Source organism: Chelonia mydas, chromosome 1 (assembly GCF_015237465.2).
Source record: "Chelonia mydas isolate rCheMyd1 chromosome 1, rCheMyd1.pri.v2, whole genome shotgun sequence".
In the NCBI taxonomy this organism is placed as follows: Eukaryota; Metazoa; Chordata; order Testudines; family Cheloniidae; genus Chelonia; species Chelonia mydas.
Genome location: NC_057849.1, coordinates 251905361 through 251928882, shown reverse-complemented (window position 1 = coordinate 251928882; position 23522 = coordinate 251905361). Strand labels below are relative to the sequence as shown.

General features: G+C 44.0%; 2 protein-coding genes across 2 annotated transcripts in view; one reads left to right on the top strand and one right to left on the bottom strand.

The window, feature by feature from the left end:
- The window catches only part of TIMP3 (TIMP metallopeptidase inhibitor 3), a 47894-nt gene extending 34052 nt beyond the window's left edge, over positions 1-13842 (bottom strand). The window contains exon 1 of the mRNA XM_037880428.2: positions 13488-13842. Within this exon, the coding sequence (XP_037736356.1) occupies positions 13488-13611 (124 nt within the window). The 5' untranslated portion in view covers positions 13612-13842. The remainder of the gene's footprint in view (positions 1-13487) is intronic.
- SYN3 (synapsin III) overlaps positions 1-23522 on the top strand; it is a 282703-nt gene that overhangs the window by 145558 nt on the left and 113623 nt on the right. The gene's annotated exons all lie outside the window — the stretch shown is intronic.

Genomic DNA, 23522 nt, shown 5'->3' with positions numbered 1-23522 from the left:
CTTATTGATTTGAACACTTTCCGACATCAGCAAGATAAGCACACAGGCTTTGGCTGGTACCTGCTGTACTACTGCGTTTCAACTGGGTCATGAAACAGGATGGATTGAAGGGGTGAGAACTGGCCAATGAGGGCTGCTACACAGCTTGTTGTGCCATTTGCCTTCCAATGTGCAGAAAAGAGCAGTCTCTTAGTATGGGCAAGCTCTGTAACCAAGTAGAACCTAGGCTCAGACCCTCAAAAGTATTTAGGCTCTGAACTTCTACTGATTTCAATGGAAGTTAGGAGCCGAAATACTTCTGAGGAGCTGGGCCCTAGTCCATAAAGACAGATATAGCTCTGTCTGGAATACACTTCCCTACTTGCATATAGGTTGAGATTAGGTGGTTTGATTTTTCACCCCAGCCCTATCAAGCCACCTGCCCTAGAAAGGCATCCGCAAGTTTTCATAACACTGGGAGTGATAATCTAATGACTTTACAGCTAGGGGCGGAAAAACCTTGAAGAACTTGTAATATCCCAATGAGCCATTCATCTGCCATGGTGCAGTCAGGTACATCCCAGGAGGTAGAGGAGCTTGTGTCTCAGGAGCTGTTAATCATGCAATTGAAACATTCAGCATGCAATGCCACTTTGATAGGCTCTTGCTCAACCTAATTCAGCACGTTCTATGAATCCATAATCATGGGGTTTATGGCTCTGGTCCAACAGTTCTGTAATTATTTGATAAGCACCAACAGAATTCTCAGAACTGAACTAAATATTAATAAACACACTATCCCTCTCCCAAGAGCCTTATAGTCTAAAAGAAAGAGCAGACCACAGTCCTCTGGGAAACTTCAACAAAAACTGTGTGTGTGACCATTTATCTGATCCTATCTGGTATTTCCTATATTCGTCTGTGTTTGTTAAGCTGAAGTTGTAAGTGGTATTATTATACTGATATGGGTTATCATTTGTTAGGCTCTTAGCTAGTCTAGCTTCTATCCTGGTTTATAATATTCCATTAAAAAAACCCCCGCTACCTTAACAGAATACTATCAAGATTGCCAATTCAAGCACTCAGAAGTTAGGAAATGCCTGCATTAAAGTTCCCCATATTACCTAAGTTCTGCCCCTTGTTCATATAAATTGGTATATCTTTAGTTACATTATCAGATACTATTTTTTCCCACATGACCCCTTCTCGAGTGCCTTCTAGTTGAAGATGTCAGTGTACTTTACAAGCATTAATGAATTTGCCTTGTAAGGGAAGCAAATACTATTCCCATTTTACAGATAATGAAACTGAGGCACAGAAGTTGTTCCAGAGCCTTGTTCTCTAGCAACTCACAGGTCTGCCCATAAAATGTAACATCGTGGTCTCACCTACCTCTTCAAACTGCTACAGAACTTAAAGAAAGAAAAAGCCTTATTATTAATAAGTTATTAGGTTGTCTTACCCATTCCCCTCCTCCTGATCAAGATAACCACCTACTTGGTTAGAAACATGGAAATAAAAGAGGTAAAGAGATCAAATAAAATCTCCTTTTTATCTTAATTCACCCAGGAAATACCCTAGGAAGACCTTAATTCCCCATCTCCTCATAAAACAAACAAAAACTGGTGCTGTACTTTAAGTTTACAACAGTAAAATACGGAGTTTAAAAAACTAGTCCCTTCCTTAAATTCAGCAACCTTCTGCACGGCAACGGCTCTAGCACAGGTACAGCTGCCTCTGACTTTCCACATTGCTGTTGGTTTGTGATTTGGCCTTTGAGATTTTAAATTAACACTCTGTCTTTGGTGGTTACAAGAGTTCTGTGTCTTTCCCTCCCTACCCTGTGGATTCCCCAGCTATTTCAACATGCAAGAGTCCAGACCCCAGCTGCAGGCCCAAGCAGAGCACCTGTTTATCACTCCAGACCTTACACTGGCTGCAGCTCCCTTCCCATCTCACATACCAGGGCTTCCTCTGTTCTTGACCCCTCAGACAAAGTCAAGGATAGAGGAAGCCCTGGTAAGTGAGATGGGAAGCACAAGCACAGCTCTGGAGACCTTTTGCCCATACTGCAGCCCTAAGAGACCACCTACTTATTTCCTCTTCCCTTGGGCTGCTTTTCTTCATTACCCTGACTAAAAGTTACCATTACCACAGCTCTTGTACTTTTCCAGGCAGTGTGGCCCTTGACTATCCTTTCTCCTTTCTTCCTGAGCCCCCTGCCTTCCCCTGCCCCCATGTGGTTTAACCAGCTTTTAGCCAAGCCCACAAGGCATGCTCTTTGTTATTACTCATTTATTCAAGAAGGTTGTTTACCCAGGAGCAGGTCCAAAGGCAAGTACAATGAATAGAGAGGCCATATCAGTCTCACAGAATTCTCTCCATTCTGTCACCTTCTGCATGGAAATTTAAAGCAGGGGATCCAGTGACCTCACAGTTCACAAGACCTGGCCTAGAGGCTCTTTTATCCTGTCAATTTAGTCCCCTTTAATCTGAAATGTGCATATCTCCAGGCCTCTGGCAGGCAGAGAGGGTATTTATAGCAGTGTCAGAAGAGGAGGCAGGAAGTAGGAAATTGGGATGGGAGCTTGGAAAGGGTATAAAGGACTAAGCCACACCACCTGCCTGGAATTCATTCCTTGGGGGGAAGGTAGAGTTAAGGAGAAATGTCACAGGAAATGCTTGGTTTAACCCAGATATCCGCTGGCTCTCTAGCCCTCTACCTGCTGTCTTTCAAAACCCCAGTCACTTCCTCTCTTTCAAAGTCAGGTGTAAGGTTTTTTTTCCCCATCCCATGGTTTTCCTGTCCTGCCACAGGTCAGTCTGCTTCTCCCTGCTGTTTTAACCATTTAAAGGCTATCACTGAAATCTGCCAAGTAGAGGGAAAACTATGCTAGTTATACCAGACCCAGCAAGTCAGACAAGCCCAAAGATTAAATCTACATCAATGGGGTGGGATTCTTGTTAGTTTCCAAAGCTCATGTCATTCATTATACATGGGGGATTGTATTTGATTTCAGAACAGCTGCTCCAGTGCTCTTTTATTCAGAATTAACATAGATAATGCCAAAAGCCTCTCCCCAGCAGGCAACACTACAACTACATCCAATGGCAGGGGATGAACTGGTAAAGAGAAACAGATGTGGCTGTCTCAGCAGTCAAACCACAGGGCAATGTGTGGGAGTCAAAGTTCAGGTCCTCCACTCGGAGCCAGCAGGACCCCGAGGCACTTGGAGAAGGGAGACACCCCTCTGTCCTATACGATACTGTAGGATTTTTGGCATAGCCAGAGAAAGGGATGTAACAACAGGGTACGTTTGTGCAGTTGCACCTTATTGTGGTAATTTACACTTGTGCAAAGGGAGTGTACAAGGTATTAGAAAACTGGCCCTTTCAGTGGTGGGGGAAAGAATAAAAAAGGAGTGGGCTGGGGCACGCTGCTCTCTTTTTTTCTCCCCAAAATAATCTGGTTTCAAACTCCTTACTATCTCAAGACAGTTAAGTCCAAAGTAGACTGCAAAGAGTTGCAAACGGATCTCACAAAACTGGGTGGCTGGGTAACAAAATGGCAGATGAAATTCAGTGTTGATAAATGCAAAGTGATGCACATCAGAAAACATAATCCCAACTATATATATATCAAATGATGGGGTCTAAATTTGCTGTTACCACTCAAGAAAGAGATCTTGTAGTCACTGTGGCTAGTTCTCTGAAAACATCCACTCAATGTTCAGCACTGGTCAAAAAAGCTAACAGAATGTTAGGATCCATTAGAAAAGGGATAGATAGTAAGACAATAAATATCATAATGCTACTATATAAATCCCATGGTATGCCCATATCTTGAATAACGTGTGGAGTTCTGATCCCCTCATCTCAAAAAAGATATATTCAGATTGGAAAAGGTGCAGAGAAGGGCAACAAAAATGATTAAGGGTATGGAACAGCTTCCATATGATCAGAGATTAAAAAGACTGGCACTTTTCAGCTTTGAAAAGAGATGATGGGGGGATATGACAGAGGTCTATAAAATCATGAATGGTGTGGAGAAAGTGAATAGGGAAGAGTGTTATTTACTCTTCCACCTAACACAAGAACCAGGGGTCACCCAATGAAATTAATAAGTAGCAGATTTAACACAAACAAAAGGAAGTTCTTCTTCACACAAAACCCAGTCAACCTCCAACATTACAGGAGATGTTGTGAAGGCCAAAAGTACAACTCGGTTCAAAAAAGAATTAGAGAAGTTCATGGAGGATAGGTCCATCAGTGGTTATTAGCCAAGATAGTCAGGGATGGAACCCCATGCTCTGGGTGTCCCTAGCCTCTGACTGCCAGAAGCTGGTTGTGGAAGACATGGGATGGATAACTCAATAATTGCCCTATTCTGTTCATTCCCTCTGAAGCATCTGGCATTAGCCACTGTTAGAAGATAGGATACTGGGCTAGATGAACCTTTGGTCTGACCCAGTATGGCCATTCTTATGTTCTTAAGGACTAATAAGAATGAAAGCAGTAATGAGAGACCCCTTCACAGATTGCTTTACAGTGAACTGGTTATTAAAGAAAAGCAATTAACATTATCTAGAATTAACATTTTTGACCAGGATCCACATCCAGAAGCCTGCTGGGCAAGGAGATTTCTACTTGTTGCACTCGTTCCACTATTTCCTGGATGCAATGTTTTATCCCTTGAATACTTTTAAACAGCACGTTAGTTCCAGTGCACCTACCATTCAGTCAGCACTACTTTCAAATGGTATGTTTCTTTCCCCATGATCCAGCTGGAAAAACAGAATTAAGTTCTTTCCCTCCCCAGGCATTTCTTAAAGGATTATTTGGATGAACTTAATGCTCAAAGAGATGGAAGGACAGCACTGGCTAGAACCCAGATATGATAATTGAGGTAGGCACTGTGCAATTTCAGGCCACACAGAGCTCTGATATTCCAAGTCCTAAACTGAGACTGCCAATTATGAAGAGATATGAGGCGGATACATAGGAACTAGATAGAGATCCAGCCCTCTCTCTTACCCACAGTGGGCATAGCAGGGGCAAAGGGATCAAAATGTGCCTCTATACGGGCAAACTTGCCAGCTTACCACTTAGTCCTTGTCTGCACTAGAGAGATCAATCTGTGGTATAGCAATGAATTATTTTGCACTGGTCAGTCCACCACCTATTGAGTTTGTCCATATTACCCACCCTGAATCAGTGAAAGGTTTGACCTTGAATCCACACTAGGGCTGACTAGTGGGGTACCAGTTCTAGTGGGATGGCTGTCTTCTCTCACAGCTGGTGAACCTTCTTATGTAGTCCTAACAGGCCTTCTTCAGCAATGTATTCATCCCCAGAAATCCCTCCTGCCACAGTATCCCTCCCCAGAAATCCACTCGCAGCTGTGGTCCCCTCTGAAATGCACCCTACTGCTCCCATTTTGCAGCTCCTAAACCAGCAAGCCAGCTGTGGACTGCCTGCTGAGAATATAATCTTTGCCCCCTGTTGTGTTCTCCCCGACAATGCCAAAGATGATCGGTGTTGGAGTTGAATGCCTGGACTATGGCAGCATGTTGCATCCACACTGGCACACAGGCAATAGAGGCTTTACTCCTTCAACTTACCAGGGTGATTTCAATTGATTGTAGCTTCCCTATCACTCAACTGAAGCACTTGTGTCCATGGACGCAAGGTGCATTCCAGTTCCCTGAGGGACATTACAATTCATTGAGCTCTCTCATGCAGACAAGGCCTTGGAAAGGCAAGATCAAGTCCAATGCACAGTGTGTATTAATCCAGATCTTTGCTGGGTTTAGTTGATAATTTTTGAATCAGCTTCTCTGTGCTATTTAATTTCCATTTAACTGTCTGCACACTTTTTCCAGGGGCTGAAGTTGCCCTTTGAAAATTTCTTGTGTAAACACCACCAGGAATTTGGATTATTCATGGTCAACATTTATTTTACCAGCACAGAACTCAAGAGACTTCTCTCTCATTTCCAAGAGTGTCCAGGAATCTCTTCTGGTTGGCAGAAATATTGAATAAATAAAATCATCACGGTTGTGTAAAACTACTTGCATTTTTATGTTATTAGACACTGTCAGTTAGTGCACTAAATCTTCACTCTGGGAGCTCAAGGGAGCCACTTCACTTTACAGGGAAAGTTAATGGCTTTTTAGTCACAATTTTAAACACGCTCCAGTGTTTGTGACAGTCCTCTTAGAAACCTCAAAACATAAGCCAAATCCATCTCTGGTACAAGCTGGCACAACGCCACTGACGCGAATGGCACTGCAGCTGCTTACAGTAGTCATTAAGTTGGCCCAACCCTTTTTTTATTGCTTTGATCTCTCCTCCATAGGACAAACGTCAACCCCACCTTCTGGACCAAATTCAGACCTGGCATAAGAGGGTGAAACTCCACTTAAGTCAATTTTGTTGCACTTGATTACATGAGATCTGCATTTGTCCCATGAGTTCCAAGGAGCAGAAGTCATCATGGCTGCCTTTTGGGTACTGCCTTTTTTCTGTGCACCAGCATAATGGATGAAGTCAGCACAGGTCTCAGTAGAGTGGACCAAATTCTGCTCTCACTTATACCAGTGTGAATCCAGATTAACTCTGGGCTAAGAATAGAATCTGGCCCACTGTTGGCAAGTTAACAGCTGCAGCTGAGTCAGCAGAGGCCAATGGTGTTTTTCATGTGCTCCTTAAGTCAGATGTTTAAGAACAGCACTTACCTACAGTGCATAAGTCTAGGTCTGTCTATGGCCACAGGTATTGCCAACTTCCTCTCCCCCAAATTTGAGACTGATCACATTATTCTACATGTTGAACTATAGGCCCACTCTTTGTGGCTATTGCTCTGCACCTCAAAATTATGTGGCTATTTCGGTTTTAGAAATACCTCCCAGGTGTGCTAAGCTGCTAATATGGGGGCAAATTCATCACTTCCCAATGGCCACTTTATGCCAACATAAAATGACCATAAAACAGCTCAATCTGTCCGCTGGTGAATTCTTCTGGTTATAAGAGGAGACCCTGGCAGGAGTGTAGCAGGTGTTGTCAGTCCCACACTGCCCCTTCAGGGAGCTCGACTGCAGGGGGCATTCGTGGGACGGTGGGCAGGTATGACTAAGCACTCCTACACCTTAGATATTCGTAAACTGTCCCTCTGGGAACCCCAGAGTAAGGAAAACACAAAGCTACTTTCTTTCTCCATCCAGGCCCCTCTGCTGAGTTCAGCATCACCACAGCAATAAATTCAGCTCCTGGTGTTTAAGATATAACTCGTATTTTTGACCTAGATATTTTACTGGTAGCCACTCATTTCCAGAGCAGAATATGTTTCTAAACCAGAGCTGGCAAAAGCCACTGAGTCTGCACTGATTTTTTGCATGTGCAAACTATTTGATAAAATGCTCTGTCTACAGATTGGTTGTTTTTGTTCATTAATTGTTTCACCCGCCTTGAATGGGAACTGCAAGCACTTTGATTAATAGATGGGAAAACGGACTAGCTCCATTGAAGGTTTTGGAAGTGGCTTTGAATCCCTCATTGAAATGTATGCTCTTTAGTAACTGCCTAGAGCAATACATCTCTGTGACTCAGCACAGCTACTTCCTACCACCACAGTACACTTTTTTTAAACTCAAATGGAAGAGCACACCAATGTCAGACAGAGCCAAGCTATATCAAGACTTTATTTATCTCACTGTTACTAATAAGCCCTGCACTTAAAGTGCAAATTTAAAATGACCAGTGTAGCTCACACTAACTATACCAGCAAAGCCTAATGAGTAGAGAATAAGAAGACCTGCAGCAGGTCCAAATTTATTTTGCTGCTTTGATGAATTCTGCTGCGAATGCACATGGAGAGAAAACAGCTTCATGTTTTTATTTTTTAATATTGTGGCATATGTACTACCTTCACATTTGTTCTACTTTGGTGGTTCTCACACTGTGGTACATGTACCACTGCTGGCACACAGGCCACAATCAGTCAGTAGGTGGATTGGTTTAAAGTCTAGTGTCATAATAAGAATCCATTGTCGCTGAACTGGTTAGTTACAAGGTAGCATACAGAGTTTTAGGTGAGCTACAGTAGGTCTTAAAGTTTGAGAACAGCTGTTTCTACTTCACTGATTTCAGCATGAAGGCCTGATTCTCCTGTCACTTACACCAGTATAAAACTGATCCACTCCACGGACATCAGCAGAGGCACTCCCCGTTTACAACATGGCATGGAAGAGGAGAACTGGACCCTGGAACTCTGGAGCGATATGCAGCACACCAGAGAAAGAAGCCTCCTCAGTCGAAGCAGGAGATCTTGTCATTAAAAGTAAACTTCAGCGTACTCTCTGGACGTTATTAGAGGACTGACATTACACCTCTCAGCTCAGTTGGGTTCCAAGCTGGAAGGCATCATGTGCATATCCCTGCTTCTGTCTAAAACCAACCTGTAGAAAGGTCTCCTCTCAGCATTACTGGCCTTTAAGAATTTTTGGAAAGCATACTTTTGACTTCAGTAAGATTCTGCACTCTTGCATGGCTCCACATTATTGGATCCAGGAGCATTACCTAGGAGACTCTTCAGGTGAGGGACAGTCTTTGTGTCTTGCAAAGTATCAAGCGCACTAATGGAGTTTAATAAGAATAATAAATAACAATTCCCTTATTTTTTTGTGCTGCAGAAAACTATTGACGGAATTAGCAAGATTTGCTGAATTTAAAGTTACACAAACACCCCTCTATTGGTAGATGAAAAAGTTTGCAAAGTGAAAGGCAAACGTTTTCTCCTAGCACAGCACATTGCTGTACATAATTACACTCTTGCCTCCCTATTTTTTCCCAGAAACAACTGCCAGGTGGAGGGTTCTCAAGAGCAGGTGGGAAACACTGAAAGGAAGAAATTTCTGCTTAAAGTAAGGAACTCTGGGACTGTGGGCTAGAACATCTGGCTCTCTGCTGGTGCAGAGGTCTTTGTGGGGTTACTTCCTGCAGGAAATCTGGAGTAAGCATGTGCAGTAGTAACCAGATACTAAGGAAACCCTTCAGAATTGCATTATTAAATGTTCTGCATCACTTCTTGGGGACAATAATTTCCATAACACTTTTGGGACAAAACCATTTGGAGGAGTGACATATTCCAGGCCAGATTCTACAAATGCTAAATACACTCTACTCCTGCATTATTGGGCCCTAAATAACCAATAACAAAAAACACAAATACAACAAAAAAGTAGTTCCTTTTTTGCTTCTTTTCAAATCTGCAGGAATGCAACATTCAGCAGCCAATCTGAAAAGTTCCTGCTGCTCCCGCAGAAAGAAGAGTACAAACAAGCTCCTTTCATGTCAGCCACATCCAGCTGGAATTGTCACAGCTTTGACAAAAGGGGACAAAGTGCCTGTGGTCTTTGTTCCCTCCAAAGGCCCAGCAACAAAAATAACAATAAAAAAAATTCACATTCTTGGAAAGCAAAGGAGGCAAAGTTCCTTTATCAAACCTTAACAGTTTGCACTGAGTTTGCCACTTGGTCAACTCTAGAGCTATCCATCCTGGCTCTTATACAGGAAGTCACAATTCAGTTAAAAAGAAAGAAAACCAGGAGTTAAAGCACCAGTTTGGCTGGGGATCAATCTCAGAGATTCTGCCTCGTCCCTCCCCTAATTTGAGCAACAAGACGCAAGCACCCCTCTATCTCATTACTTACTTGACTCCATTTGTCACTCTGGCATGTCCAGGGTGAGTGAAGAGGCCCCAAGTGACAGCCATGTCTCCTGATTAGCAGTACTGTTTTTCAAAAGTATGGCTGCGTATAGAGTCTAGGCTTCCTCCCGAAACCACAACCTCTGATTTTGGTATTGAAAGAATCTGTCTGTTTAAAAAACTGCCCTCTCACTGGGTTTGCTTGAGCATCTGTTTCTGAAAAGTTGGTTAAAAGGCTGCAGAAGATTCCAGGGTTGGAACCCTGCCACAGAGCTGAGCCCACGGTAATTCAAAATGAAATTCTAGTACCATATCCCCCATTAGGGCAGGACAGACTAAATGAAAGATGGTCCCTAAGCCCTACCTACTGAATTCCAACAACAAGCACTTGCATTACATTTCCAGAGCAGAAGCTTTCTGCCCCTTCAGAAGCCACACTATGCTGGCATGTTTTTGGAAGGTAACAAACACTTGCCAGGTTATCACCTAGCTAATTAATATCTTGCATTCTTGAAGGAGCTGTTTTAACAGCTCTGTTCTTCCAGCCCTGTCTTGATTCCCAGCCCTTACTGCACTGATTCCTCCCTTTGGAGCTGGTATTTTGTCAGGAGTTTCAAGAGCTGATAAAAACTTGCTGCCAAGTCCCTTTCTTCCCCACAATGTGTTTTATAACCTGGCATGTAGTTTAGTCTGTCTAAACACTGCACTAGTACACTGCCATCAGTTTCCATGGAGACAGTTAACTCCTCAGTGGCCAGAAATCTGGATATACCTCTTGTCCTTTCGGCTAATGAAAAGAATGGCAATGCTGGCGGAAGACAGCCAGGCAGGGATACTGCTTAAGGGAGATTTTGGAGCTTCATAGACCTAGCTCGACTTCTTCAGGCCAATCACAAAAATGACAAGTTTGGTTAAGATCAATCCATAGTAACCTCATAATATGTGGGAACTCTCTTTCCCTTTTGCTTCCTCCCCCTTTGTATTATGCGCCCCCTTGTAAGTCCCAAGAGCGCAATCCCTGTTATACCCACATATCTCAGACCAAGGCAAGGCAAAAATTATGAGCCATAATGAATAACAGGATGTCACTCAAGAATAAAATGAAATCAGCAACTTGACATTGAACTCAGTCAGAAATCCACCAATCAGAGAAATCTTGCAAACAATGTGATCTGTACAGGGCTATTCTGGAGGGCATGCTACACAGGGCTTCACTGCTTGTCCTACTTTTAATGTCTTGTGTTTCTAGAGAAGATGTAAGTTATCAGAAAGTGTAATTAACAGGGTGCATTTAATTCCTTAGTCAAAGCATTAAAAGGGAGTAGCAGATACCTGAATTCTCATAGATTTGGGGGGAGGAATAGCTCAGTGCTTTGAGCATTGGCCTGCTAAACCCAGGGTTGTAAGTTCAATCCTTGAGGGGGCCATTTAGGGATCTGGGGCAAAAACTGGAGATTGGTCCTGCTTTGAGCAGGGGGGGTGGACTAGATGACCTCCTGAGGGCCCTTCCAACCCTGATATTCTATGATTTCAGCACATGAAAGGCACATGTGGAAGCTCCAGCAACAGATGCTGCCACATTGGCTTCTCAAACACCATTGTTTTCAGAAAAGGCAAAAATCTCCTTGGCAGCTGCCTCTCAGCTGACACACTTACAGCTAGTGCAAAGTAAAGAAAGTGTCCGCAATAAAAACCTTCAAGTGAACTTTCAATAGTATGGCTTCCTGGAAGGATCCTCAGCTATAAAACTCTTCATAATGTTTTCCAGGCTATCAGGACTAAAAGCAAATTTTACCTTTCCCAGGCCTTTGAACATGTATGTAATGTTTTTCTTGCCTTTCAGGAGCAAATGCACTATAGAAACTAGACACAAATAATTAGGCATCTCTGCAAGTTTTTATAGAGGAGGGTTAAGACAAGAGAGGGAAACTTTTTGTCAGCAGGTTCAACTAATTTAAAATGCTACTGATATGATTCCATGTTAGTGAATCAAGTCAACATTGCACTGAAAAGTTAGTATATTTTTGCCCCTATTTAATTTATTTTTCATAGAAGCTGCCAAGTTGACTGCTTCACAGTCTGTTTCCTCAGTCTGTCTACAGAGGAGTCACAGTACTGATATCAGCAATGCACGCTTCCCCAAACCACTTGTGTGTCTCTCAACCCTGAGCGACAGAGACAACCTCTAGGGGCAAAGGTAGGACTTCAGTCACCATGTCTATTCAACCCTTCCCCTCTCTGCAAAGATTGACACCTAGGCTGACAGCTTGTGCCCATTGTTATGCGGACATCTGTATACTAGGAACTAGACAGAGACCACTCACTCATTTATTATACAGTAGGCCATGGAACAGCATCAAACAGCAACCATATTTGGTCATTTAATACCAACCTGGGCCATATGCAAACCAGGTAACTAGAGTGAGTCTCCATTATCCCATTGCCTTGAGCCACCCACTTATTCTCCCCCACCCCTCATTTATGAATACCACTCAGATGCCAAAGATTGGAGCAGGAGAACATTAGGAAGGCCCCAGTGAAAATGTGGTTTTGCTTTCAAAGTTTTTTTTAAAATCCTATATATTGTAGTTTTCCTGTCCCTAGTGTCACGCTATTTCAACTTGTTATTTTATGTCAGAAAACACACACACAAAAACCCTGCAAGGATCAGAGCATACTGTGGAAAATCCTTGGGAAACTTGTTACACACCTCCCTGACTCTTCACAGAAGTTATGACTGTACAGAGCCCATGCGTTCTGTTGTCACTAATTGGTGTGAATTACATCATTCCAAGTTGCCAAGGGCAGGTCCCTAGCTTGGGAGAAATTGTCCTGACTTTTATTGTTGTTAAGTATTATTATTTGCTTGGCAGGAGGTCATGATGGAAATTTTGGCTGCCCACACCTTCAATTTTGTCTGTGTCTGTGTGCAGGAAGCCTGTCACTTTTACAATTACTGATTTCTAGAAAGTCTGCAAGGCTTGTTTTTCTTGGAGAGGTGGCAGTCTTGGAAAAGCTGTTGTACAGAGTTTAATTTTTAAAACAACTCCCATTCTTCATTGTTCCTTAAGGGGAAAAAAAATCACCACTTTAAAAAAAAAAGGGAGAGAGAGAGAGAGATGCATAAGGCAACTCCAGAAAGCTACATAGGGTCAGGTCATCTTCCACAATTTTTATCCTGCCCCCATTTTAACTTGATTGCTTAAAACTGTAACGATAAAGCCTTAATGGTTTTTTGGAAGTGGGGGAGAAAGACTGGGGGGGGGGGGCTGTAATTTGGAAGTAGTTCTCTAGCCCTCCAGCTTCTTACAAATGGGTCTGATTAAGCCTAAACTGGTGGTTTTCCATCCAGTATTTCATATGCCGGTTACTTGTCAAAGTTTGAGCAAAAAGGTTCCCTCCTCCGTCCCAGCCCCACACAGAGAACTTTCTAGAGGTCAGGGAACATCATATCAGTGTGGAAGAGAAGTGCCACCTTCTCTCTGCGCGCACTGCAGGCGGGGCGGGGGGGGGGGGCATTTCAACTTCTCTCTCTCTCTCTTCTCTGGCAAAGCACCCGCACGCCGCTGCACGCGGGAAACTCTGCTTGCAAACCCCGCACGCTCGCCGAACCCCGTACCGCTACCTCCCCCCGTCAACGCGACGGGTGCATCCCTGGTACCACACGGCGCATCTCCCCTGCAGCGGGGCACTCATTCCTCCCCGCGGCTGGGACCGCGGAGAAGGCTGGCAGCGGGGCAGAGGCGCCAGCCCGCCGGGAGGAGCCGGGCGCGGGCGCGGGCCTCAGGATGGGGACACTCACCGATGTCAGAGTTGCAGAAGGCATCCTGCGGGTGGATGGGGAGGCAGGTACAAGCCTCCGCCACCAAGTCGCTCAGGCTCCAGCTGCAGAGGAGCACGAGGAGGAGGCTGAGCCACACAGACATGATGCTGGCGCGGCTGCTGGCCCAGGGTTGCTCTCCGCTGAGGAGAGGAGGGGACGGCCGGCTTGTTGCGGGGGGGGGGGGTGTTCTTTTTTAGGCTTCTTTTTAAACGGGCTTTGAACCTCTCCTCCTTGCGCTGCCCCCCCGCCCCCTCTCCAGACAGCTGCTGCTGCTGGGAAATGCAGTTGTGCGGCAGCTTCGCCGGGGCTCGCCCTGCACGCGAAGTTCGAAGCTCTCCGCGCCTTTGCTGCTCCTCTGGGCTGGCGGCTGCAGTTATAGCCTGGATAGCGCCCTCTCGGGCTCGTGGGGCGCGCCCCCGTCCCGACCAATCGGAGCCCCGCATTACCTCATCTCCCAGGCAAAAGGGGAGAGGCTAGGGACAAGCTGCGGGGGGGCGGGGTTGGAGCGAGGGATTCAGTGCCTTATAGGGAATAATGTGGCTGTGGGAGTGTGGGGGGCATGTGCAGCTCTGGAGCAGGGAGAGGGACAGATGGAGGAAAGGGTTGCTACCTGTTTCAAAGCCCCACCAAAAGTTCCTTGTTCAAGGCAGCCGCTCTCCTTTCCCACCGCCTGGTGCTGGAGGCAGATGCTGTTGCAAACAGGTTGCATTATTCTTGGATCACCGGGGGTGCAGGTGGGAACACAGAGCGGAGCAGATCCCCAGCTGGTGCAAACTGCCATAGCTTCGACCTTACTTCAGTGATGGAGCTATGATCATTTACACAAGTTTTGACAATGTGCCTCACACTCGAACACATATTTCGGTGGCAGAATCCAAAATGGGGAGATCAATTCAAAGTGCAGACAGATTTTTTTTTCACCTTTAATTACTTTCCTGGAAAATAGCTCATCTGAGTGGGAGCTAATTTTAAACTGGAGGTCCTAGAATATGAATATGAATGCTTTTTTTAAAAGAAAATATATCACAGCATGAAACGAACATACTAGTGCTTCTTTTCCTTCCTCAGTGTGCAATGGAATGGGGTTGGAAGGAAAAAAGGAGGGCAAGTCCTATTTGGGCTGTAAACCAGGATTTTATGCTTGTGTTTTTAATCCTATCCAAACCCTTCCCCACAAGCAGCAAGGGGTGATAAAGCAAACCGTTAAAACCGAGCTGGAAGAAAAGCCTGTCATATCTACCCAGGCACTCCCAACTCTTAATCTTGCTATATATTTTAGCAGTGCCGCTTTAGTGCAATGTGTAGCAAAGTCCTGTTTGCTTTGTTTTCCCTTATCCCTGTTGGGAACTGAACATTTCTCTCAGATGCAGACATGTAACTGTTACAGTAGAGCTGGACTCTGAGGATGGGAGAGTGCCAGATGCACAGTACAGACAGCCTTATTATCCTGCAAAGGGGCTGAGGAGTGATTAATGAAAGTATCAAACCACTGGACTTAATATCAGAGTACTTTCCATGGGGTTTATAAGACTTAAGCATTTCTAGTTATACATTATGCCAGTATTAAAGGCCAAAGACCAGCTGTCCTAAGTTTCTAAACAGTAGGCTAAATCTTCAAATTTACAGTTCAGTTACATCTGCGTGGAAGATTGCCTATCTGTATCTTGTCTTTAAGTGTACAGCCTATAGAAAACAAATTAAGAACTCCAGTCCCTTGGAAGGATACACTTTGTTTTGGGTATTACTATTAGACCACTACAGTATGGATGATTATGTTAGAGAGGAAGGATTGTCTAGAGGTTAAGGTGGTGCTAGATTGGGACTTGGAAGACCTGGGTTCAAGCTGTGTCACCCAGTGTGACCACTTAGGGTATGTTTACACTACAAAAAGAAAAAAGCCACAGCAGCGTGTCTCAGAGTCTGGGTCTACAAACTCGGGCTTGTGCTACGGTGCTAAAAATAGCTGTGTAGACATTCCCACTCCGGCTGGAACTCTGACTCTGAGACTCACCCCCTTCTCTGGGTTTCAGAGCCTGAGCTCCAGCCTGTGCAGGAACATATACATGGCTATGTTTAGCACTGTAGTGTGAGCCCCACAAGCCTGACTCTGTAGACCCCAGCTATGAGATTCAGAGCTGCGGGGAGGGGTTGGAGGTTTGGGGTTTTGTTGTTTTATTTTTCAGTGTAAACAATACTCTTTGTTTCTCTGTGCCTCAGGTCCTCACCTGTAAAATGAGTATGATAGCACTTCTCTACCTCATAGGGGAGTTGTGTGGTTAAATATATTAAAAACTGTGTGGTGCTCACACAATGTATATATATAAATATAAGTACATGAGAGTGAGAGACAGTTCTCTGAAGCAGATCACTTTCATGTCTAACTGTACATAGTTTTGTGACCCATCTTTGTAACTTGAGAAACCCCAGGCAAAAATATGAGTTGGGTATTTGGAATCTGTAGTTGAGTGCATATGACAAAAGCTAAATCCCTGGGACTAGACTGATCTCAGTTTTACTGGTGTAAATCAGGAGTAGCTCCATTGAAATCAGCAGAGATACACTGGTGTAAACCCATATTAATAAGATCAGAATCTTGCCCTGCACTTTTTTCATTATTTAAAAGTATGGGTCTGAAATTGACATCACCAGCATCATGATACAACTGACCAATCAGCAAACAGCACCACAACACAATATTTGAGAGAGGAAGGATATTCTGAAAATGAGAGAGTTTGGCCCACAAACACCCAAATTTTTATCCCACTGACTCCCTCTGTTGCTTTGACCAGGTCACTCTCTGAGTCAGTTTTCTCATCTCTAAAATGGAAATAGTAATGGAAACCTACCTCACAAAGGTGTTATGAGAGTTAATGAGTTGAAGTTTGTAAAATGCTGTGAAGATGTTACATGCTAAGAGTTGGTATTATACTTAGACAAAAGACATACTTGGAAGAAACTGAAAGGGGCAGAGGAACAAACCTTTGAGTTCCTTCCCCCTCTGGTTCTGAAATGGGGATCAGGCCATGAGTTCCTGAAGTTACAAGAGGCTCCTAAATGCTTGGGGCTCCAAGAAGTTGCTTATGTTTTAGGTGGGTCCTGACCAGGATTGTTAAAGTTACCAATACAGCTGCTAGTTCATTTTTTCCGATGTAACCTGGAGAAGTAACCTGCAATTCCGTTTCAAGATGAAAGGGACACAGATTGCTTTCAGTTGCCCTGGCTGGTCATCCTCTCCTGACTATGAGTAAGTGTTCTGGTAGTCATGTACAAAATAAGGCCACTGCCTCACTGTGCTACCCTCCTTCAATCTGAACCTCCTGGACTCATGTATAAGCAGTTGTTGGACTAATGATATTTGGAGGCCGTTTGCCACCAGTGCATTCTTTGTCAAAGAGGTGGCTTTTCTATTGTGCTATATTGGTTTTTCTATATTTCTCCCTGTACTGAATGCTGAGAAGAGCTGTATAAGAGCTCGCTATTGTTATGGGGAAACTGTGGCACAGAGAGGGGAAGTGATTTGCTGAAGGTTATGCAGCAGGTCAGTGCAGAGCTGGGATTAGAACTTAGATCTGGTTCCCCATCTAATGCCCTTGCCTCTGGGCCACAATGTCTTTTGGAGGGAAAACTAAAGAAGGAAAAACCAGTATTCAGCTCTTCTTCTTGAAGAAAACATTAAGCCTTTTGTGGCCATTTTCAAAAGTACCTTGATTCACTTTGTGCTAGGATCCCACAAGTTAAGCATGACTGGGCTATGTCAATACTGGGTGTGAAAATTCCAAGGATAACCCATGTAACATCTGTAGGTGTTGGTGACTCAGTACGTGGTGTCCTTTCCTCTGAGTCAGTCCTGAGTTAATGTCTCAACATAGTGCTAGGGGGCACTGCGCTGCAAGATATAGGTTGGGTTTTGTTTCAACGTGGAGTGAAGCCTGGGTTCTGACCACTCGTGATAACCAAAGTGGTAATCCATGGTGCTTTTTGCAAGAGTAGGATGCTTAACCTTTATGTCCTGGTTAAATTCCAGCAACAATAACTACTTTCTGCTTCCACGAGTTCCCACTACAATTTAAATGGGATATCTTATTCTTCTCGTTCCCCTCTTCAAATCCTGTTGCATACTGATGCTGGCAGGGAATGTCTGAAGTGTTCCATCCCAGAGGTGGCTGCCATGGTTGAAGTAGCCCCGGTACACAGGGTGTAAATCACTCTGGGATTCTCCTTCAGGACAGAGGGTGTTATGTAAATGTAAGCTACTACTGTAAAGTAATGGAAAGGGTATTCTCCTCCTTTCTGGTTACCTATGAAAGTGAAATTTTATGGGGCCTAGGTACTGCAAGACAACTGCTTCTGAACTGACAAAAACTTCTGAATGTAATTAGTACAAAAAGATGTTTCATGAAACTAGGGGAACTGCTGGTTAAAAGTACCAAAATTAAGTGCAAAGCAGTGCCAGAACTGCTCCAGCTCACCAAGGAGCACCCAGGGTCAGACCCACAACTGGCATAAAGGCGCAGAGCCCCACTGCAGTCAATAGACTCCTGTCTGCAAGTTAGTCAGCCCAGCCACTTCGATGAACAATATGTAAACTTAAAGCACTATACATCTTTTTTACAAATTCTAACTTCTCCACGGAAAGTTGACTCAGTCCATGAACATGGAGTCATGCGGCAAAATAAGTTTTCCTCCCTTGCTTTAATAAGTCTCCTTGAAGTCAATGGAGCTGCGCTGATTTACACCAATTTAGCATCTGGCCCTCGGTCATTGAAAACGGTCATCTTTACACCAGGCTGCCTTCATACAGACAAGGGCAGAGAATAAATACCTTTCTGTCCTGGCTGGTGCCACTTTTGAGTCTGTTAGATTGCAGCGTGTCTCTTGACCTGCTGTCTCACACTGTGCAATGAAATACGAAATCCCACATGAACAGTCCTGGCTTCACAAAAGGGATTCTGTTATTATATGTTTCTTTATCAAGGATCTAGTCCACTGTATTTTTATAAGCTGCTCTTTGGGGAGACACTGTTTTTCAGTGTTGTTTGTGCACGTTAGCTATGATTTATTTGTATGAAGAAAGGTTAAGAAAAGTGCCTCTATTAATTGCTTTCTTATGCCAGTGAACTTCATAGGTTACGCTTAATCACAAAATAGTTGCTTTGTAGTTTCTTTAAAAGCTACATCTTTGGTTCCCTCTCTCTCTCTCTCTCTCTGTACAAATTTTATTTGATCTAATTCTCTGAGGTTATAAAGGAATCATGCCACCTTCCTGGCTGCAAGTCAGATGCCGGTGAGACTACACCCCATTCCCGAGCTTCCGATTACCGATAAACTAGATCATAATAATCACCACAAGCATTTCTATAGCACATTTAATTCCAAGGGATCCTGATGTGCTTAACGGGATGTGTGTGTGGAGAGCCCCCATTCTGGTGTGGAACACAGCTGCCATGTGGCACCAGCAACATTACACAAAAGGGATTTTAGGATAAGAAATCAACCTCTCAATAGTTAGGGTATCCTCAAATCAGACTGACTGTTATTTTCCTCAGTCACAGGTGGACATTAAAGAATAAAATGTTTTATTACCAGCCTTATAAAGCTGAAACGGGGGTCTAGATCCTGCATGGTGCTAATCATTCTGAACCTGATACAGCAAAGCACTTAAGCACATACTTAAGTCCCATTGAAGACAAAGGGACTGCTTACATGCATACAGTGAAGCAAGTGCTCAAGTGCATGGCTGGATCAGAGCCAAAGGGCTCAGCCTCTTGAAGGATCGTTGAGCCCTCTAAGTTGGGGATGGAGGTTGTGATTAGGTGCTCTGACAAAGCTCTGTGTGTGTGTGTGTGTGTGTGTGTTTCTAGCCAACATTATTGGAACCTTACTTTTGCAAGCAATGATTTTACTTCATTTTTGTTTAAAATAAGGATTTCCACATCTCTTTGCTTTGCTTTCATGCTAGTGGAGCCATTTTCAAATGGAAGTATTTCAAAAACTGAACTCTAAACTGCATCAATCGCTTTAAATGACTGAACAAAGAGATTTCAAATTGATGAAGTGCTTCAAATGCTAAAAAGAGCTGGAGTTCCCAGAGCTTTGGAGCCTGGCACTGAGCAAGGAAGAGAGTGAGAGCAACTGAAAAACACTTTTCTGTTGTTTCTTTGTATGAACTGGTTTCGGGCTTATGCAATGCACAGTAATTAAAATGACTGGAATGCTTCACATTTTTCAGGGAGCTTTAAGGCAGCTCGGTGGTATTGTGGCCACACACCAGTTGAGTTTGGGCTCATGACTGCAATTGAGGCTGGAAGTATCTATCAGCATATCCTGAAGGAGATGCTGCCTGTCTGTGAGGGTGGGGAGAAAGGAGTGTGTTTGATATCTGGTGAGCAGCAATAGCAGCTGCTCTCTGGGGATCAGCTGTATGGGGCAGCTCGTAGGTGAGAGGTTTTGTGGCTAGCTATCTTATGGGTGAGTTGTAAACTGAAGATCCTGATACGGTGTGCTCATTAAAGAGCTCATTGCTTGCTTTCACAAAAGCAGGAGTATTAGCCTGGGTGTCCTGCCCAAATTCAAGTTTGGGTAATTACAGTCACACTCCCTGGCTCCCTGCTGACATACATTACCCTCCTTTACTTTTGCCCTGTTCAGCCATTGCACCTTCCCATCCCAGAGGTGCTGCACTTCAGTGGTGTCTGCACTGGTAGCTGGATATATTTACTTAGGTCCCAATACAGCATTTGGAGTTCAGCGAGCAGAGAGCCTGGCCACAGTTCTGTAGCCTGGCCAGGCGTCTGGCTCACCACATGCTAGTCACACTCTGGGGGGGGCTCAGTATTTTTAGGGCTCTGACTGAGCTTGGCCCACCATCACCAGTCCCCTCACTCCCTTCCCCATAGGTCACTCTGCAGGGCCCTGTGGCCTCCACAATCCTTGTATGAGGGTTGGCGGGGAGAGAGGGTCAGGAAGAAGAACCAGTGCAGGGACAGTCACTTTGTTTCCCCTCCTGCACTGGTCTGACCATCCTGAAGTTCAGGTAGGCCAGCACACACCTCTGCTAGAGTAATGGGCCTGTCAGCCCCTGGGAGTTGGCCCACTGTAAAGACCTTTGGGATCCTTGGGGATGAAAAGCAATTTCTAACTGTTCAAATTATTACAATTATCAAAGGCAGAAAATGAAGGAACATCAAGAGATGTAGACAGCTGAAGGTGCTACTTGTTTCATTTTAAGTGACATGGGAGCTGGTGAAAGCTGTCAGACTGAAGACACTAGAGACAAACATCCTCTCTTTAGCCATTGAACAGGTACAGTATGGGCACCAGCAGAATGAGCTTCCCCACACTGTCTCCCCAATGAACCTCTTCCGTGCCCTGCAGAAACCTCCTGTAGGAGTGAGAAAGTGTCTCAGCCTGTGTGGCCCACCTGGTTTGTGGAAACTGCTAACAAGGGTACGGTTGTGATCGTGTTACTTTATGATGTGGCCACTTGTCCACTAATGACCTGACTGACTGACTTTGCACAGGCCGCCAAACAGATGTCAAAGAAACATGGGGTTTAAAAATCTAAAGACAGTTCTGGTGTGTGCAAACCGCAGTTGTGGTTGTTGATGTTGTTTTTAAAATCCAAACTGGGTTTTCATTCAAAAGCCAGCCATAAGCCTCAACAACGGAAGAGCACTCTCCCCCTGCAAAGATCCAGAGTCCCACCTGTTGGGATTCCCTCTGAGACTTCTTTCCACTCAGCTTCCCAAGAACTCACTTTGACTCCAGGTGTCATCACTTTGGTATCTTTATATTACATATAGCAAAGGAACATTGAATTCATAGACTCATAGTAGACTTTAAGATCAGAAGGGATCATAGTGATCATCTAGTCTGACTTCCTGCACCTTGCAGGCTACAGAACCTCACCCACGACTGAAATAAACCCCTAACCTCTGGCTGAGTTACTAAGTAATCAAATGCAACATTTGCACTAGTTTAAACCTGCAAGTGACCTGTGCTCCATGCTGCAGAGGAAGGTGAAAAAACTCCAAGGTCTCTGCCAATCTGACCCCGGGGAAAATTCCTTCCCGACCCCATATATGGTGATCAGTTAGACCCTGAGCATTTGGGCAAGACCCACCAGACAGACACCTGGGAAAGAATTCTCTGTAGTAACTCAGAGTCTTATCCCTCTAATGTCCCGTTGAGTTGATCAGATTCAAGCGTAGGGAGTGTACATAGGGCGTATTACACATCCAAAGTTACATAGAAAACCTCTTCCTTTATATACATTTACATATTACATTGCATTTACTATACGTTGTATCATACATTTTGGAACTGGCTTGGTTACTTTGTAGTGTGCTTTGTAGAATGCTCTGTCTATGCACTGTTTGTGCATAATCTGACCTCTGCCTAATCTTACATTTAGGCTTGTTTACTATTACCAGCATGTTTCCGCTGATCTTAGCTAGCCATTCTGATTCCAACATACTGCTTGTTATGACAACATAACCTTCCACTCACCTTCCCAATCATATCCACTAAAAAATAAGGCAAGTTTCTTTTGTCAAGCCAGGCCTATGCTGCCCAGCAGAGTTTGGGGGATTTTCAGTATTGCTCATTTGAAGATTTCAAGACAAAAAGCCTTATCTGGAGCAAAAGACAGAACTTACATTTCCTCACTGTTTTGGAATTTTGCTCCATAAATCTTTGAATGCTGTATGAGACAAAAGATGAGGGAATGGTAGATATACAGCCTAGAATAAGGGTTGTGTCACTCATTTACTTCCTTGCTCTTCATGTATTAAGAATAATAAATTCATCAAAAGAAAACTGAAAACCTTTCCCAGGTTTGCATGTTAAGTTCCATACCTACTGTCTTAATGTCAGAAGTGAAAAGGTTGGTGCTAGATTTATCACAGATGTGTGAAAATGGTGTTCTTTTACAGCCGAAGAAAGAGCAAAAAATAGTCTCACACCCCATTTACTTTAATCAGAGGTACAGAGATATCTATTAGTTGTGATTCCCTTATGTGTTGTTGAAGGAAGTTTCAGCAGAGGATGCAAAGGCATTGAAAGAAGTCACAGTGAAATTACAGTTAATTTATCAAAATGTTTGTGGTTTCCATTTCATGGCAGGTGATAATAAATACTATGCCAAGGGAGTTAATCTGTAACTAGAGTATTGTAATAAATACAAGGTTTCTCCAGGTGGAACCATGGAAAAGAAATGTGGCAAAGCTGTTTACCTTTGCATTGAATGAAAGTATCTTTCAGATGCTTAACAGATGCTCCAGGAATAGGCCTGTGAGTCAATATGTTACAATCAGGACTCTAAAAACACAGCCTCCTCTATTAACAGAGTTCAACTCCCTTGTTTTACTCTTAATTTCTCTGCTACCAAACCTCTTCCAAAGCGGTTCCTTGAAATTAGATTTTGATTTTAATTTAAGGATAAATTCTTCCGAGCCAGGATAGTGTCTTTCTGTGTGATTGCACAACACTGAGCACAGTAGGGCCCACATCCTGACTAGTCTTTAGGTGCTACCCCAATATAAATAATCATTATAATTATTATTAATAGTAGTTATTGGCATGTCCCTTGATCCCCAGGGTCACAGCAGCCAACAGTTCTAAGAGCTCAAGCTCAGGGCACAGCAGTTTGTGGAGCACTGTTTTGGAGAGGTTTCAGAGTAGCAGCCATGTTAGTCTGTATTCACAAAAAGAAAAGGAGTACTTTTGGCACCTTAGACACTTAGAAATTTATTTGAGCATAAGCTTTCGTGAACTACAGCTCACTTCATCGGATGCATGCATTTTGGAGAGACATGCAAGAGGGCAGCGACAGAGCCGAAGCAGTGAAGGAAGCCAGTTACGAGGAGAGAGCCTAAGGCACAGATGACCAGCAAGCACATATTTAGCAGCTGCAGCTGTTCCAGCCAGGCTATGGGAAGACCTGCAGCTGCATGTTGGCCATGCACAGAGGAGAAACAGTTTGCTGGCCAGGAGGGAGAGAGGGGAAGATGAAGA